This window comes from Melitaea cinxia, chromosome 16, assembly GCF_905220565.1.
Source record: "Melitaea cinxia chromosome 16, ilMelCinx1.1, whole genome shotgun sequence".
NCBI lineage: Eukaryota > Metazoa > Arthropoda > Insecta > Lepidoptera > Nymphalidae > Melitaea > Melitaea cinxia.
This window is the reverse complement of record NC_059409.1, coordinates 4,723,683-4,740,650: the sequence shown is the minus strand read 5'-3', so window position 1 is coordinate 4,740,650 and position 16,968 is coordinate 4,723,683. Positions and strand designations below refer to the sequence as shown.

At 34.2% G+C, this 16,968-nt stretch overlaps 1 protein-coding gene across 1 annotated transcript; it reads left to right on the top strand.

The window, feature by feature from the left end:
- The first annotated feature begins 4,781 nt into the window (after window positions 1-4,781).
- Window positions 4,782-15,672, top strand: LOC123661216 (hypoxia up-regulated protein 1). The gene is made up of 8 exons (XM_045596203.1): window positions 4,782-5,095; window positions 6,752-6,894; window positions 8,619-8,779; window positions 8,858-9,012; window positions 9,889-10,099; window positions 10,630-10,862; window positions 12,735-12,846; window positions 13,044-15,672. The coding sequence occupies exons 1-8, from the start codon at window positions 4,782-4,784 to the stop codon at window positions 14,472-14,474; spliced, it is 2,760 nt and encodes a 919-aa protein (XP_045452159.1). The 3' UTR covers window positions 14,475-15,672.
- The last annotated feature ends 1,296 nt before the right edge of the window (window positions 15,673-16,968 follow it).

Genomic DNA, 16,968 nt, shown 5'->3' with positions numbered 1-16,968 from the left:
CTTATACAAAATCTTTAAAAATGTTTGTGTAAAACAAATTTGAAAGAATTACTATTACTACTATATTATACATACAAATAAAATCAGTGTGATACGTACCTACTTTAATTATCTATACAAATAAATAAAATTGGAGTGTCTGTTTGTAATATTAAAATAACCGCTTTTTAATAAATGCTTAAGGATGTTTACACGGTACGTATACCAAAATAACATTTGTTTATAATTTTTGTCTATCTGTTTGTTCCGGCTAATCTCTGAAACGGCTTGACCGATTTTGTCTGGACATTCACTGGCAGATAGCTGATGTAGTAAGGAATAACTTAGGATTTTATTTTAGAAATTTATTCATTTTATAACTCTGCGAACGGAACAATAACTTTTTTGTTAAATTCCTGGTTTCAATTCCTGTCCAGTCCCTGGTTTTTCCTGTTTGAGGGACGACAGAACTGACGGGTATGCTGGTAGTGTCATTTTCATCCGGCACTCCATTTCTTTCTCCCATATCCCTTTACCTCCCTTAACTCCTCATATTAATGCAGTTGCAATCAGAGCCCTGAACATCTCTTTCGTCTCTCTGTACATTTCTCATCCTTCCTTGTCCCTTGTACCTTGATCCTCAATTACGCTCCATATTCTTTGCTCTCCCGAACCCTATCCTTATCATGGGAAACTTTAATACTCACCACACAGCATGGGGTTGTCATTCATGTGACGGGTTTTCTTCCTTATTGATGGACATATTTGATGATGCCAACCTCTGCATCCTCAATGATGGATCGCCGACGCGAAGAGTGTTCCGTCATCAGAATGCAAAATCTGCTGTAGATCTGCTCTGTCTCCTCAACATCTCTCTCCTCCCTTCTTCCCTTTAAAACTCTTCCTACAACTTATGGTGGATCATTGCTCTATTCTTCTCTCCTTAACCCATAGATCAAGTCCTCCTATTATCCCAAATACCCTACTTAAGTACAATATTAATAGTGCAAACTGGCTTGCTTATTCTGCATCGGTTGATAACATTTATAATTAAAAATTTTAATTAAATAAAACAATAAAAAACTTAAAAAATAAAGAACCTTTTTTTAAATGATTTGACTTCAGACTTTGACAATCAAAAGAATAATATGCATGTGTGTGTCAAACACATGGTAGTGTGTGTAATTTTTTTTATTGATTTGTTGTATTTGTGGCTACATACCACATCGAACTATTATTACTTAAGTAGTAATAGTAATTCAATGAGGCTACAAGATAACTTACCTGATACCGATACCATATAACCTTACTGATACCTTTACCTTAAAAATACCTTCACCGTTCATAACCTTAACCATTACCGTTACCAAGATACATTGACGTGTTCGTGAAACAGGAACTACATAATCTCTGAAAAGAACTGTTTTAATGTTCGTGAAACAAGATTGTTAGCTCTGAAAAGAACTGTTTGAAAGTAGCACAGCACACCATGCAAGCGGATGCACCAGCAATCACATTGCACAGAAGTCTTCAAGCTAACTTGCACGTATTCTTCATTACGTAGTTTGTAGTCGTTCGTATTTCGCGCGATAGATGTCGCCACATCACTCCCCTCCGAGACCGGAGGTCGATAGCAGGTTGAGTCGTCCATAGATCTTTCTGATGCTTGCCGGGCCAGTGATGTTCCAGTGAGTCGGAACCAGATGCCGCATAGTTCACGGTGAGTCGGAACTGTCTGCGGTGATGTTGCATATGCTCCAGTGAGTCGGAGTGGTGCAGTGCTGCGTAGTGGCTGGCTGCTGCATCGACCAGGAGAGAAGTGCGTCTCTGCTTGCTGACCGGCCGAAGTGCAGTGTGCTGTGCCAAAGTCGCTGAGAAGGCTGTGAGTGATGACCAGGAATGCGCGTCCGCTGCATGCTGGTGGTCAGGATACCCGTAGTAGCCGTAGGTGCTGGCTGGCTGAAGCCGTAGATGCTGGCTGCTTCTCGCTGCTCGAAAGCTTGAGGAAGTGATGATGACGATCAAGGTTGCGCTGATGTTCATGCTCAGGGTCACCAGTTTGGGAGATGCGGAGGTATAGGTTGTGAAGTTCTCGGCCGCCATCGCAAAGGGAGGATCCTCCAACCTGTAGTGCTATTCTGTAAGAACATTTTCGTGTCTCGACAGCGGAATCCGCGGTGAGATATCAAATTCGTATTCATTAAAACTCGACAGTCCCGTAGCGCCACACTTGTGAGTGCGGCGACGAGTCGAACCCTGTTGCGTGAGAACGTTGACATTTAATAGTATGAATTCGGTATTCTGTAAGGGGATTTACCGCTTCACACATCATAATTCGAGACTTGATTCGACACTTGAATTCTTATACATATTCTAAAATAAAGTCATAAGAAAAGAATATCGATAAAATAAACATAGCTCTAAATTGCCGCTCTTCGATTCGACACTCACTTCACATCGCTTGTGCGTACGGAATGTTTACAGAATTCCAAACCAAGGTGAAGTGGGTTCGCTTTCGAAGTGAGCGCTGTCACTCGGGTGAAGCTCGATATCGAAATTGTTATTTACAGAATAGCCCTGCTGACGGGAGTTGTGTCTGGCGGGCTACTGCGCCCCGACGGTTGTTGTCGGGATCTTGTATATATACATAATCACTTTGAAAACTCTGATAGCGCGATGTAGGATACGTCAGTTTTTCTCTAATTACGTAGTTTCGTAGTCGTTCGTATTTCGCGTGATAGATGTCGCCACATATTTTTATGCATAATTTAAAAAATGTTAGCATTCTGCGTTCCTTCTCTATATAAATTATAAGTGTGCAAAATTTCATACTCCTCTGTCCGCGCAATATTCGTAAAAAGGGGTACAAAGTTTTTGCATCACGTATTAATATATAGATAAAAATTTCATGTTACGATGTATGTGGGTAATAAACTCCGAAAATACTAAACCAATTTTTATCAAGCTTCTGTATTTTGATCCAACTTGAGAGATAGGGTAGTTTTTATCTCAATTGGACGCGATATGTGGCGTCGCTATTGGCATGTAGCTCCGAAACTACTGAATCAATTTTTATCAAATTTTGTAAGCATTTCTTTTCATTTGGCATTTCTTTAATTTGGTCTAACTTTGGAGACAGGGTAGTTTTTAACTCAATCGGACCTGGTACGTGGCGCTGCCATCCGTATGTAACTCCGAAACTATTGTACCAATTTATATCAAATTTTGTAAGCATCTGTAATTTGGTCCAACTTGGGAGATAAGGTAGTTTTTATTACAATTGGACTCGATATGTGGTTTTGCTATCGGTATGTAACTCCGAAACTACTGAACCAATTTTTATCGAATTTTGTAAGCGTCTATAATTTAGTACAACTTGGGAGATAGGGTAGTTTTTATCTCGATCGGACCCAATAGGAGGCGGCTATCGGTATGAAAACTATCAAATTTGGTAGCTGTTTTCCGGGTATTATAACTTCTGCCGGGTCCGCTAGTAATCATATAAGAAACTGGTAAATAAATAGTTCAAATTTTAGAATTGATTAGAGCGCAGTGTCGACTGTTGGCAGCTTTTAGTTTAAGCCCGTGTGGGAATTGTGCGTAAAGTGTGATCTAAGGACAAAATACTGTCAAGAGTTACGTCTAGTTATTTGGCTACCATTTGCCATGACATCAGTCCCAAGGAGTTTGGTAGACTCAAGTCGACTTAGTCACCAGGAGTCGTGGTACATCACAGACATATAAGAGGAAGAAAGGTGCTGGTCTTATATGTCTGTGTGGTACACATACGTGAATACTGAAAAGGTGCACCACTGGGTTTTGAGTTCGGCCTGCAGTTCAAACTGTTCATTGAGCGGATATTTCAAATTTCCGTGGCCATCTTTAATCTAATTAGAATATTTATAAACGCTGTTTTAATACCGAGCAGACTGTTTAGCGGTAACTGCTGGGAAGATTCATGGGTTTTCCAATTATCGAATACCTATTACAATTGCTTTCCTCTACTGAATGGAGAAATAGTAACTAGCCGGGAGAGAAAGAGATCATTAACAGCAACATAAGAAGTGACTGGGGGAGTCGTTAAGTGTAGTTGGTAGTGTCCTAGAGACTTTTTAGCATGTAACTAGTTCAGGAACGATTAAATTTTTTCGACTATCGGCCCCGTTTGTCATCATGTATATCTGATAGCGATCGTTACTCATAGTAGAAAATATATCCGTTAACCTGCATCGGAGCAGCGTGGTGGATTAAGCTCTGATCCTTCTCCTACATGGGTAAAAGGCAGAGAAGCCCAGCCGTGGGATACACATTACAGGTTGACGCGTAGGAAAATCTAAATATTCAAATTATTCTTATTTTAATTATGCTGTACATAAATTAAAAAAAAATATGTGTTAGGCACCAACTTTATATATTTTCCAAGACAGAATATTTTTTAATAAATGAAATTCATAATTTTTCAAGAACGTTCACGAAAGCTCTAGACACTACATTTACGTCTGGCAATAACGTCGTCAGCCAAAAAGAAGAAAACACGTTAAACTTGACGTGGACTAAAGTATCTGGCCCACTTTTTTGAAAATAATAATGTTCAAAGCATTATTAATATTTAACCATCTAAACTGAAGAAATACATAAGAGTGAGAAAGTGGATTTACTTTTGTAAAATAAAATTGCTACTACTATCGTAAGTGCACAAATTTTCGTAAAACATGATACCGCATTGACAGTCTTTAAAATTTCGAAGTATTGTATTTTCGGTATTCGAGGTATTAAGTCAGTTTTATTAATTTTCACAGAAAATGTGTAGACTATTGTGTTTGGCGATATTACCTTTACTATTAAGTCAGTATGTGGATGCGGCTGCTGTGATTTCCATTGATTTCGGATCAGAATGGATGAAAGTTGGTATCGTGTCACCTGGAGTTCCTATGGAGATAGTGCTGAATAAGGAGTCAAAGAGAAAAACACCAGCTGTGGTCGCATTTAGAGATGATGTGAGGACATTTGGGGAAGATGCTGTGACAGTGGGTGTTCGGTTTCCAAAGAATGCTTACAAATACTTATTGGATTTACTTGGAAAGCCATATGACCATCCGCTGGTGCAAGCGTACAAGTAAGAAAATGTCAAGTATATATTTTTCGGTATTATATTTCGCCCATGACTATTAAAAACGTCGGATGTGAAAAACAGCTACTGGATATTATGTACAATCGAGGAGTGTATGGATAGGTTAGGGTTATTTTTTTTTTTTTTTGTATATCGAAACTGTCGTTAAACATTGTACTTTTTAAGTTAGATAGGTTAGGGTTATTTTTTTTTTTTTTTTGTCAAACGAAACTGTCTTTAAACGTTGTACTTCTTAAGTTAGATAGGTTAGGGTTAAATTACACTCTTCGATTGTACATAATTACCAAATGCGATTTTGCAGTTCCGACGATGTTAATAGTCACTAGCGATTTGTTTAAGATCAGTATAACCATAGCTTTGTAGCAAAAGTGTTAGAAAAAACTAACCAACCTTACATTTGGTACACATTTCTGTTAAATTCCAGATGTTTCTAAATGTTTAAGTATGGCATTAAACATACTTTTTATACTTGCTTAATTTTTTTTTTCTGAATTTACTTACATTTAATTTAATTTTATTTACTCTTTATTGTACACATAAAGAGAAGTTTAAAAATTATAAAACAATCCACAAAAAGAAATGTACAATAGGTGGTCTTATCGCTAAACAGCGATCTCTTCCAGACCACTAGCACAATCTTATATAAATAAGAAAACCTTGTTGGACAGTATATTGGAATATTCCTCCGTTTAAACAGGTTAAATATTTTAAACTCTATTATGTGTTGCTTATTTGTGTTTTGACTACTTTTTGAAATGATTATTTAATTCTGGAAAGCTTTTTTATTTATATCTTTATCAAGGGACTATACTAATGTACATGATAGCCCTATAGTTCAATGCTAAACTTATATAACATAGTAGTAACAAGTAGGAACATTTTGAAAGTCTGGAAAGTTATAGGATACTTTTTGTAAACTCACCTTTGTTGATTTTATTTATTCTCTATTTATGTGCTTAAATATTATTTATATTATGTGCTTACTTTTCTTATTGACATAAAGGTCTTATTTATTTTTTATTATCTTGATTATGTCCATCTACTATAACAATGGTTACAAAACCCACTTGTTGCCCCTGACTATCTTAAAACTGAATGCTAAATACCTAAATGTTTTAACAAATAAATATTTTATTAGAATTATGTATATAAATATACAATAATCACAATCATTATTCTGATGCCTCAATGTTCCGAACAGAATTCCACCTATTTTTTATTTTGTGATCATTGCTAACTACATTGTCTAACAATAGAGTTGAATTGATAGAAAGCAATGGTGTAAAAATTAATCACATAAGCTCCATACAAACTGTGTCAAAAATCTCTCTAGCAAAACGATATATTTACACATGTCCATTGATTTTAGTGTTAGTAACAGTAAGTACAGTAAGTAACAAATAATTTCAAGGTTGAATTGTCTCATTAATGTTTCTACAAATTTGAAAAACAATTTCAGGTGTTCAATGTATGTTTTTACAGTAGTTACTGTATTTATACATTATTGACTATAGAGCTTAATGACTATAGATATATAATAGACGCATATAGGAACAAAAGTATAATTTCAGTAATAAAACAAAGGATGCTGCACAAAAAAAAAAAAATCAATAGATCTAGTAATAAAACTTTCTTTTTCAGAGAAAGATTTCCATATTATGAAATAGCACCAACAGACAGAGGCACACCAGAGTTTATACACGGAGATAACATTAAATACACACCTGAAGAGCTCGTAGCTCAGCTTCTAGCTAAGGCTAAGGAATTTGCTGAAATTAGTCATGGTAAGAAATTTTGCACAGTTTTGGAGTTTAATTCTTAAGAAACTATAAGGCTTGTATAAAAAAATATGGGAAGAGATATCATGTAGAACACTCATGCTGATATATATATATATATCTTATATATAAAATTCTCGTGTCACAATGTTAGTTAAAGTATTCCTCTGAAACGGCTGGACAGATTTTTATGAAATTTTGTGTTCATATCAGGTAGGTCTGAGAATTAGCCAACATCTATTCTTTATACCCTTCAGTTATAAATAAAAAAATAAATATATCAATAGATATCTACTACATACACATATGGTCGTCTGTTCCTAAAGTAAGCAACTTAATGCTTGTGTTATAGGTAACAGCCGACTGGTATATAACTAAATTTTTTTTCAATAAACTTACATATATAAATATATAAATAAATATTTATATTACACCTAGACTCGGGGTGGAAATTGAACCCACAACCCTCGGAGCAGAAAGCAGGGTCACTACAAACTGCGCCAACGGGCTAGTCGTATATACAGGTGTCCGGTAATTAATGGATTACCCCGCAGGTGCTTGTGGAGGGGCACAGGGCCAGCCCAGAAAAAAATACAAAAATAACCTATCTGCAACGGTCTAGGGTTTATTTAAAAAAAAAAAAATTAAGTACGAAATTCGATACCTTTGTTCAAACTTTTGGGCACTACGGCTGCAAATTCAATAATAATGAATTGATTTTCTCTGGAAATAACCGTGGATAATTGGCCTTGCTAACGTGCATTACAAAATATTTCTAGCCACAACTGTTTCTCTTTTTTAAATACTTAAAAATGAAAAATAGTGTATTCGAATTTTTATAATAAAGTTTGAGCACCTGTGGCATAAAAAAAACGTAGGGGAACCTAGGTGGCCCATAGTTTAAAAAACATGCCTACTTCATGAAGTTTCTTAAATGGTATTTTACTCAATTTTTTTTATTGTCAAATTACTGAGTTATTGCTACTTGTGTTCCTCTAGCCCTATTTTTCTTATAACCAAAACAAATAATAAAATCAGAATTTTATTTCGAAAACAGTGAAAGTTTATTTTAGGGTGGTTAGGGTGTTGTTAATAATTTAAACAATTTCAAATAGGTACGTAGTGTTATAATAAACGTTCAAATTGTTTGCCACCTAGGCTCTGAATCAACGGGCGATCGAGGTGAAATGCTCTGTGGTTACGGATGCTGTTTGATTCCATTTCTTTTTTTTTAAATAAACCCTAGACCGTTGCAGATAGATTAATTTATAATTTGTTTCTGGGTTGGTCCTGTGCCCTTCCACAAGCACCTGCGGGGTTATCCATTAATTACTGGACACTTGTATATAAGGGGGTTATTAATGGGGTTAATAACATATATGGCAAAACAACGTTGGCGGGGTCAGCTAGTATTCTTATAATAAAAGTAATTGACTCATTGCTGTTTATTTTAATTTTTTTCTATTTTACACTGAATACTGAAGCACTGGTAAGAAACCAAAATATAATTTTTTTTTTCACATTTATCTGTATTTTGTATGAGCATCTGAATAACTTTGAATGATAAAGCTATTGAATAAATTTTGACGAATGTAGACGTAGTATGATAGTATAAAATTTTGTCTTTTGTCCCAAAATTTTCTGCAGTTTTCTAGCAAGAATAATAAATGAAGTTGTTGGTTAATTTTTTTTAAATTAATGAAAATTCACAATTTTTTTTTACATTTTAGGTCAACAAATTACTGAATGTGTAATCACCATACCTGGATATTTCAACCAAGCTGAGAGAAAAGCAATGAAAGAGGCTGCATCTCTTGCTGGTCTGAATGTGTTGCAACTGATTAACGATTATACAGCAATTGCAATCAACTATGGCATATTTAGAAGGAAGGTTTGTAATTATTTACATTATTTAAGATATATTTGACAACATGGTTTTATAAATATGTTTATAACTTTATTTTTACAGGAAATCAATGAAACGGCTTGGCATGCTTTGTTCTTCGATATGGGTGCAGCATCCACTAAGGCTGCTCTTGTTGAATACAAAACTGTTAAAATAAAGGAGAAGGGCTATGTTGAAACAGTACCTCAATTGCAGGTCATCGGTGTTGGTTATGACAGGTAAAGCATTTTTTAAGCATAAATGAAGATTGCTAACCCAACCAGCTTAATAAATAAAACAGATAGAGAAAAATGTATACTACTAATTAATTAAATTAATAGACCTGATAGAAATATATAAATATTAACTGTACATTTAAGGCCATTCCTGTATTCCAAAACCGATTTGTTTAGGTCATGAATTGTCAGATAGGTCTTGTTCCAAATTTAATTTTTAAGACACAAATTTTCTGAATAAATATAATTATAGTTGTCGCAAAATAATAAGCCCATTCTGACATTTGTTATTGGGTCGTAAATAGTGAAGTAATCATATGACTCGGTATTTGATACTTACGATAAATCGATTCAAGTTTGTATGAGTATTTAATGTAAAGCTGATGGAGCCATAGCCTTTAAAGAAGAAGAAGAAGAAGAATATTTCATCAATTTGATTATGTAATGTAAAGTGCATTTTTCTGATCAAAATTTTAATAAAATGCACTTTACACTACATAATCAAATTGATGAAATACTCATACAAACTTGAATCGATTTGTCATGAGTATCGAATACCGAGTTGTATGGTTACTTCACTACTTATGTCCCGATGACATATGTCCAAACGGGCCTATTTTTTTGTGATGACTATAGTTTAGTTTTGGCCAGTATTCATATAATGTATCTATATAAATAAAAATCAATGTTGCTAAGCGCATAACTCAAGAATGGCTCGACCAATTCAGCTAATTTATTTTTTTGTATGTTCCCCACATTTTACTATTAACTTTTGACAGTACGGAGCCTATCTGGGCAGTTAGTAATAAATAAAAATAATAGATGAATAGTTGCAGTATTTTATCTTATATGAAATAAAATATTTTGTTTTATTTGCAGAACTCTAGGAGGTTTAGAAATGACATTTAGGTTACGGGAGCATCTTATTAAGGCTTGGGAGGCTAACGGAGGCGGGGACGTCAGGGCTTCACCTCGGGCTATGGAGAAACTGTTGAGAGAAGCAGAGAGATTGAAAATTGTACTTTCAGCTAACTCAGAACACTATGCACAGATTGAGAGCTTGTTGGATGACAAGGACTTTAAACATTTGGTAATTTTCTTTGAGTCTTTACTTTTTACTTTAAGTTAAAAATTAAAGGAAAATCCTGATGCAAAATAACAAAAGAATTAGATATAATGTTATGATAGATTAACTGCTGTGTGGTTACGGCAGTAAAGAATATAGCCACCACCTCTTCCCGTGGGTGTCGTAAAAGGCGACTAAGTGATAACACAGTTCCACTACCGCCTTGGAACTTAAAAAGCTGACCGATGGCGGGATAACCATCTAACTGTGGGCTTTGAAATACACAGACCGAAAACGCAGTAGCGTCTTCAGTGCGACAAAGCGATCCCTGCGGTCACCAACCCGCTTGCCCAGTGTGGTGACTATGAGCAACACACATGAGTTCACGCCATTTTTGGCGCGAAGTTGTGGAGGCCTATGGCCAGCAGTGGACTGCCGATAGGCTGAAGTGATGATGATGAGATTGATTAAGTCTGTAATATGCCAGGTTTTACTTATAATGCTAGTCATTTTTGCTTGTTTTCTAATTTTGACCCTGGGCATTCTACATACAGGTGACTAGAGCTGACTTCGAAGCCCTTTGCTCCGACCTGTGGCCTCGAGTGTCTGGTGTGATACAGCGAGCGGTAGCCGCGGCTGCCGGGTCTGGTAGTGGAGCCCGACTTATTGTAGCCGGGGGTGCTTCTAGAGTGCCCGCTGTACAGGAGGTGTTGAGAACCGCAGTGGGTCTTGAGCCTTCAAGGTCTATCAATGCTGACGAGGCGGCTACGCTTGGTGCTGTGTACAGGTGAATATCGTGCTGATTAAATTGTCTAGGCTCTTTATTTTGGAAATAGGTTTATCATAGACAATGTAATTCATAGGTTATCATGAGTATATTACAGTTTCCTGTGGAAGGTCTGGTCTAAGGTCGCCAAAATGGTTGCAATGCTCCTGGTATTGTAGGCGTCGACGTATGCTTGTCTCCACTGTAGTTATAAATAAAAGAATCTATATATTACCTTCAATAAGTGTGTAATTTTGAAAATATTTTTATTTAGCATTACTTTTTGTGTCTATCTATATCTTACATTGTTATTATTTAATCTTTCTTAATTTTATTATACTAATAGTATGATTCAGTTCAGTTCTTTAAGTGAAGGTTCATGAATCTTCTCGAGATACTCGTTCACCTAGAACCCAACAGCAAAGCACACAATAAACTTCATTTGGTTGAGTAATAGTATACTACTGAAGAATATATATAAGATAGGATAGTGTAGTATACTATAGAAGTACGTAAGCAAACAGTACACGTGATCTTAAGAGAAATATACAATGGTCAAGAAACTTAAAATTAGGTGAAATATTTTTAATTTAGTGATGTAATGGGTAATGCTAACTGTACACAGGCTATTACTTGTTTCACGCCATGTGTATTACTTGTATAATTTACACATGTTTCTTAGTAGTAGAAGTAGTTTGACTTAAATGTTTTTAAATACTCTATTAGTTATGTAGTGTTATGTAGGGTTAGTAGTTATGTAGTGGTCACAGCAAGTGGCTTGCCGAGGCTTCATTGGCTAATAGCCAGGCCTTGTTTAACCAGTTGATTATAAATTTTATATGAAAAATAAGCCACTGATAGAATTTATCAGCAGGCGATAAAACAGGCTCTTACTAACTTATATTAGTGCAACTTTTTCAAAGGCTGTGAGTAGATACCATTTTATCTGTTAGTTATGTGTCCGATAGATATATCAGCAAATTGTGAAGTAGACCCTAAAGGGCATGATCCTAGCAATAACGCGTTCGATTTCAGCAAATGATAGGATTTATGTTCTATTGGGCGTCGTTCAATGAGCGTTAATTTATTGCGTGATAATTATATGAGACCTGTCACTTATTTACATTTCAGAAATCCAAATACTTAATCTAAAACGATTACGAAAATTTCACAATTTTTTATGTTGTGATATTATTTGTATTCGTACATTATATTAATAATTGTGTTTGCTCGCAAACGAAAAAAAAACCGACTTCAATTACATCGACAAGTAATACAACGTAGATCGACGAAAAAATAGTCAAGCAACTACGCGTTATCAAAGATTACTCAAAAAGTAGTTATCAGATCTCGATAAAATTTATATGTAACCACATGATAAACATCAGCTTTCGATTAAATTAAAAATTATCAAAATCAGTACACCCAGTAAAAAGTTATTGCGGATTTTCGAGAGTTTCCCTCGATTTATCTGGGATCCCATCATCAGATCTTGGTTTCCTTATCATGGTACTAAACTAGGGATATCCCCTTTCCAACAAAAAAAAATTTATCAAAATCGGTACATCCAGTAGAAAGTTATGCGGTATAATACAACGTAGGTCGACGAAAAAAGCGTCAAGTAAAAACGTATTATTAGATATAACTCGAAAAGTAGTTGTTAGATCTCAACTAAATTTAAATGGGACCAATTGGCACACACTACCTTTCGATTTAAAAAAAAAATTGTCGAAATCGGTCCACGCGGTCAAAAAAGTTCTGATGTAACATACATAAAAAAAAAATACAGTCGAATTGAGAACCTCCTCCTTTTTTGGAAGTCGGTTAAAAACTAAGTAAACATTATTTTTCGTACTTCAAAAATATAAATAAAAAACGTCTTTTATTTTATAGAGCGGCATCACTTGCGACGGGTTACAAGGTAGCTGCCTTAAACGTACGCGACGCTGTGATCCTTCCCATTCAAGTTGTATTCACACGACACGTCGATGGCAATGAGAAACTGGTGAGTTTAAAATAAATATTTTATTGATATTATTTAATGTTAATAGTATAAACAAGTAAATAAACAAACAATTTTGTTACTTTCAGGAATATGTAAGTTTAAAGTTATTGCATTCATTTTTTTATAACTAAATGCCAATTTTTTGTACTTTATTTAGTGTTAGTCATCAGATTTAATTTTACAAAATAATGTTACAGATCAAGAGAACCCTTTTCGGTCCGATGAATCCCTACCCACAGAAAAAGGTGATAACCTTCAACAAACATACTGGTGATTTTAGTTTTAATGTAAATTATGCTGAATTAGATCATATACCTTCAAATGAACTGAAAAGTATTGGAACGTTTAATCTAACCCATGTTGTACTTAGTGGCGTCAGCGAGGCTCTAGCAAAGAATTCAGGAGAAAATATCGAACACAAAGGTATTAAGGCACATTTCAATTTAGATGATTCAGGTATTTTGAACTTGGTCAACGTAGAGTTTGTTGCTGAAAAAACTGTAACTGAGGAAGATGATAAAGATAGCACTTTGTCTAAAATTGGTAGCACTATCAGTAAATTGTTTGGATCTGACTCTGAAATACCGGAAAAAGCTGAAGTTAAGCCAGATGAACAAACACAGGAAGCAGAAAAGAATGATACTGTTAAAGCAAATGAAACATCAACTGATAAACAGAATGCTACAGAAACTGAAACGAAGCCCAAACCTAAGATTATTGTGTTGAAAGAACCCATTAAAACAGAGGAACAAATCTTAAATATAGAACCTTTATCTCCTGAAGAATTTAAGTTGTCAAAAGCGAAGATCACAGAGTTGAATAACATCGATAAAAAGCGAGTGGAAAGGGAAACAGCTCTAAATAACTTGGAAGCATTTGTTGTTGATGCTCAAATGAAAATTGACATGGAAGAATATGCGGAATGTGGCACTCCTGAACAAATAGAGGAAATAAAAAAAATTTGCTCTGAAACCTCTGAATGGCTCTACGAAGATGGATACGAAGCGCCAACCGAAATGTACGAAGAGAAATTGTCATTACTTAAAGAAAAGACTAATCCCATCTGGTATAAACATTGGGAACATAGAGAGAGGCCGGATGCGGTGGCCGCTATGCGTAATCTGATAAAGAGTGCAACAGAATTCCTTAAAACAGCCAAGAACTATACTAAAGAAGTAAATTCTGAAAGGGATGTATTTACTGATGTAGAAATAACAGTTCTTGAGAAAAAAATCGAGGAAACAGAATCATGGCTTGAAAAATCCATTGAAGAGCAGAATTCATTGAAAAAGAATGAAGATATTAAGTTGACTGTTGATAGCATTCGAGAGAAAATGAGTAATTTGGACAGGGAAGTGAAGTACCTGTTGAACAAAATGAAAATATGGAAGCCCAAAAAGCCGGCTAAGAAGGACAGTGATAACAAAACTGAGACCGTTGTAAATGCTGGAGAGGAAGGATCAAACGGCGAAGCGGATAAACCTGAAGAAAATGGTGAATCAGAGAAAGTTGAGGAAAATCAAGAAGAGAAACCAGTGACAGAAGCAAAATCTGAAGATGATTCCGGTGGGGAAGAAACGGAAATACCCCAAATAAGTGAAGAAACTGTTGAACATTCCGAATTATAATAGTGATGTTTTGAATAAGTTAATTTATTTACTTTAATTTATTTTTTACTTTGAAACCTAGGTGTGGTGTGTTCCCTTTTTGTACTGAATTTACCTGAAGCACAATTTTTAGTATACACTGATACTCTCGTCGTAGCTTATTGAATTTATTAAACTATAACATAACAATAGTGATGTTATGAGGCTTAACTTAATTACTTGATAAGTGTAACTTATTATTTGTGTGTTATATATAAGAATTTCATTCTCTCTCAATTAAGTATATATCTCAATTAAATATATTAACCAATTACCTATATAATGATAAATTTGTGCAAAAAGCGAACTCGTCATTAAATTCAATACATAAAATCTCAAACTGGATAACCACAGTTTATTTTTCTACTTATAAATTGACTATTAGAAAAAATAAATTTACATGCTAAAAATTATTTGCACAACGAATCGTTATTTAAAAGTCGAATGAATCAACACCAGCTAAAATAAACCTTTGAAAGTGCAAATATTTACATCCATAAAATTCACACAACCTAATACTTGTTGTTGTTCATTGACCAAAACGCGATTATTTATGAAGTAATAATACTAAGATGCGAGAAAGTAGCGTTTACATTATAGTAAAGAACTCGATTTGTTATTTAGAAAAAGTCGCAGCAGCTGTACTGGCTTTGACGACTCTTCTATCAGTGAAATGGTGCTAACTTAAATTAAACAAATAATTTTTAGTTTGTAAATAAGCTTGATGTTAACATGTCTCGTTTTTGATTTTTTATTAAAACGTTTTTATTCTCTAAGTTTGTTATTCGAGTTGTCGAAAGTGGCTCCAATTCAAAATAAATCAGCATTGACCCCAAAATGATCGCGAGATTACACTATATTTATTAATGTAAAATTTTATGTGATATATAATAAATGAAATGATTTTAAGGGTGAATAGTTCGGTTTTTCTGGTACTGGCTTACATATATATAATTTAAATGAAATAACAATGAAATAAAAATGTATACTATTTTGATGGTTGAGAGTGATCTTGGAATGTAAATTTTGTCTTGTAATAGTATTAACTGCGTGAAATTTGTTTTCACGTGTTCTAGGTACCAGAGAAATAGTTTGTATGGTATTATGTAAAGTTGTGAGGTGGAATATGTTCAATACCCAGTCGCAAATAAAAAGATAAATAAATTAATAAATGAACAAATATTGTGGTTTTACTAATAGAAAAACCCTATAAAAATTCTGATGTTACTATGTAAAGTCTATTTTTTTGGAACTGTCTTATTTAGTCAATACGTAATTCACGTTTTCACCTGTCAATACGTAATTCACGTTTTTTCTGCATTTATCACTCACTTTCACAACACATTAGCTTACAGACATTTGTAAAACTCCACTTACTATTTATTTCACTAAAAAGAAATATTAATTTATCATTTTAAATACATAGAAATTATTAAAATACGAATTTCGAGAGTACAGATAATTAATACTTTGAATATGATCTTTTATTATAAGGTAAATAGGGATTTGGCCATAATGTTTTTAGACGTGAATGAGTAAGTGAATGAACAGCATGAGCGATAAAATAGGCCGTGTTCTATATCTATATTTTAAATATTCACGAATCATAATTTGTTAATAAGTTATAAAACAATGTTACCGTAAAGCGATTTGTTATTATGTTTTAGATACCTACAGTTTTTTTCTTTTTATTTATGATGAGCGTAAAAACTGCTGATAAAACGTAATAAATGTCAAGTGTTTATTGTAAAGGTTTTATTTTATATTATGAATATTTCTGAATATCAATTTCACCCTGAACATTTTTAACGCTATCCCATATAATATAAAAGTATACCACATAGCAATGACATAAAAGTTTACTGTAGTTCACAGGAATTTTTTTGAGACTAGGATGAGACTTACCCAATGAGAGCTTCGTGGAGTACAATGTTATTAGTCCTTTTTTTAGATGATAGAGAGTGTGCCGCCAGCGCAAGGTTTTTTATTCATTGTAAATACAAATAATGTGACAATAATATTAATAGGGTCGATTTTTATTTCTAGACACAGGCGGCCCTATTTTATAGTAATTTTTTTTTGACGTCTTTTTTACCGACCATTTCACATAAACGAAATATAAATTTGTTGCTTTTTATGTTCGATGCTCGATTAATATTTTTTTTTTTCGTAATTCTGTACCTCTCCTAATCCTTAGCAAAAATATTCAATATATTATTAGGTTTTGAGATAGTTTTAGCAATATGGTATCATTAAATATTTGAACATTAAATGAATTTTACTTTCGTGTATGGCTTAATTTTGTTCATTCATTTGCTCTTTGTGTCACTTTACTATACTTACAATATCATTCTATTGTCTGTGGTTGGAAGTACGCCATATTTGTTTACTAAATAAGACTGTTCCAATAAAATAGAATAGTCACCACGCTGGGCAGGGGGTTTGGTGACCGCAGGGCTGGCTTCGTCGCACTGAA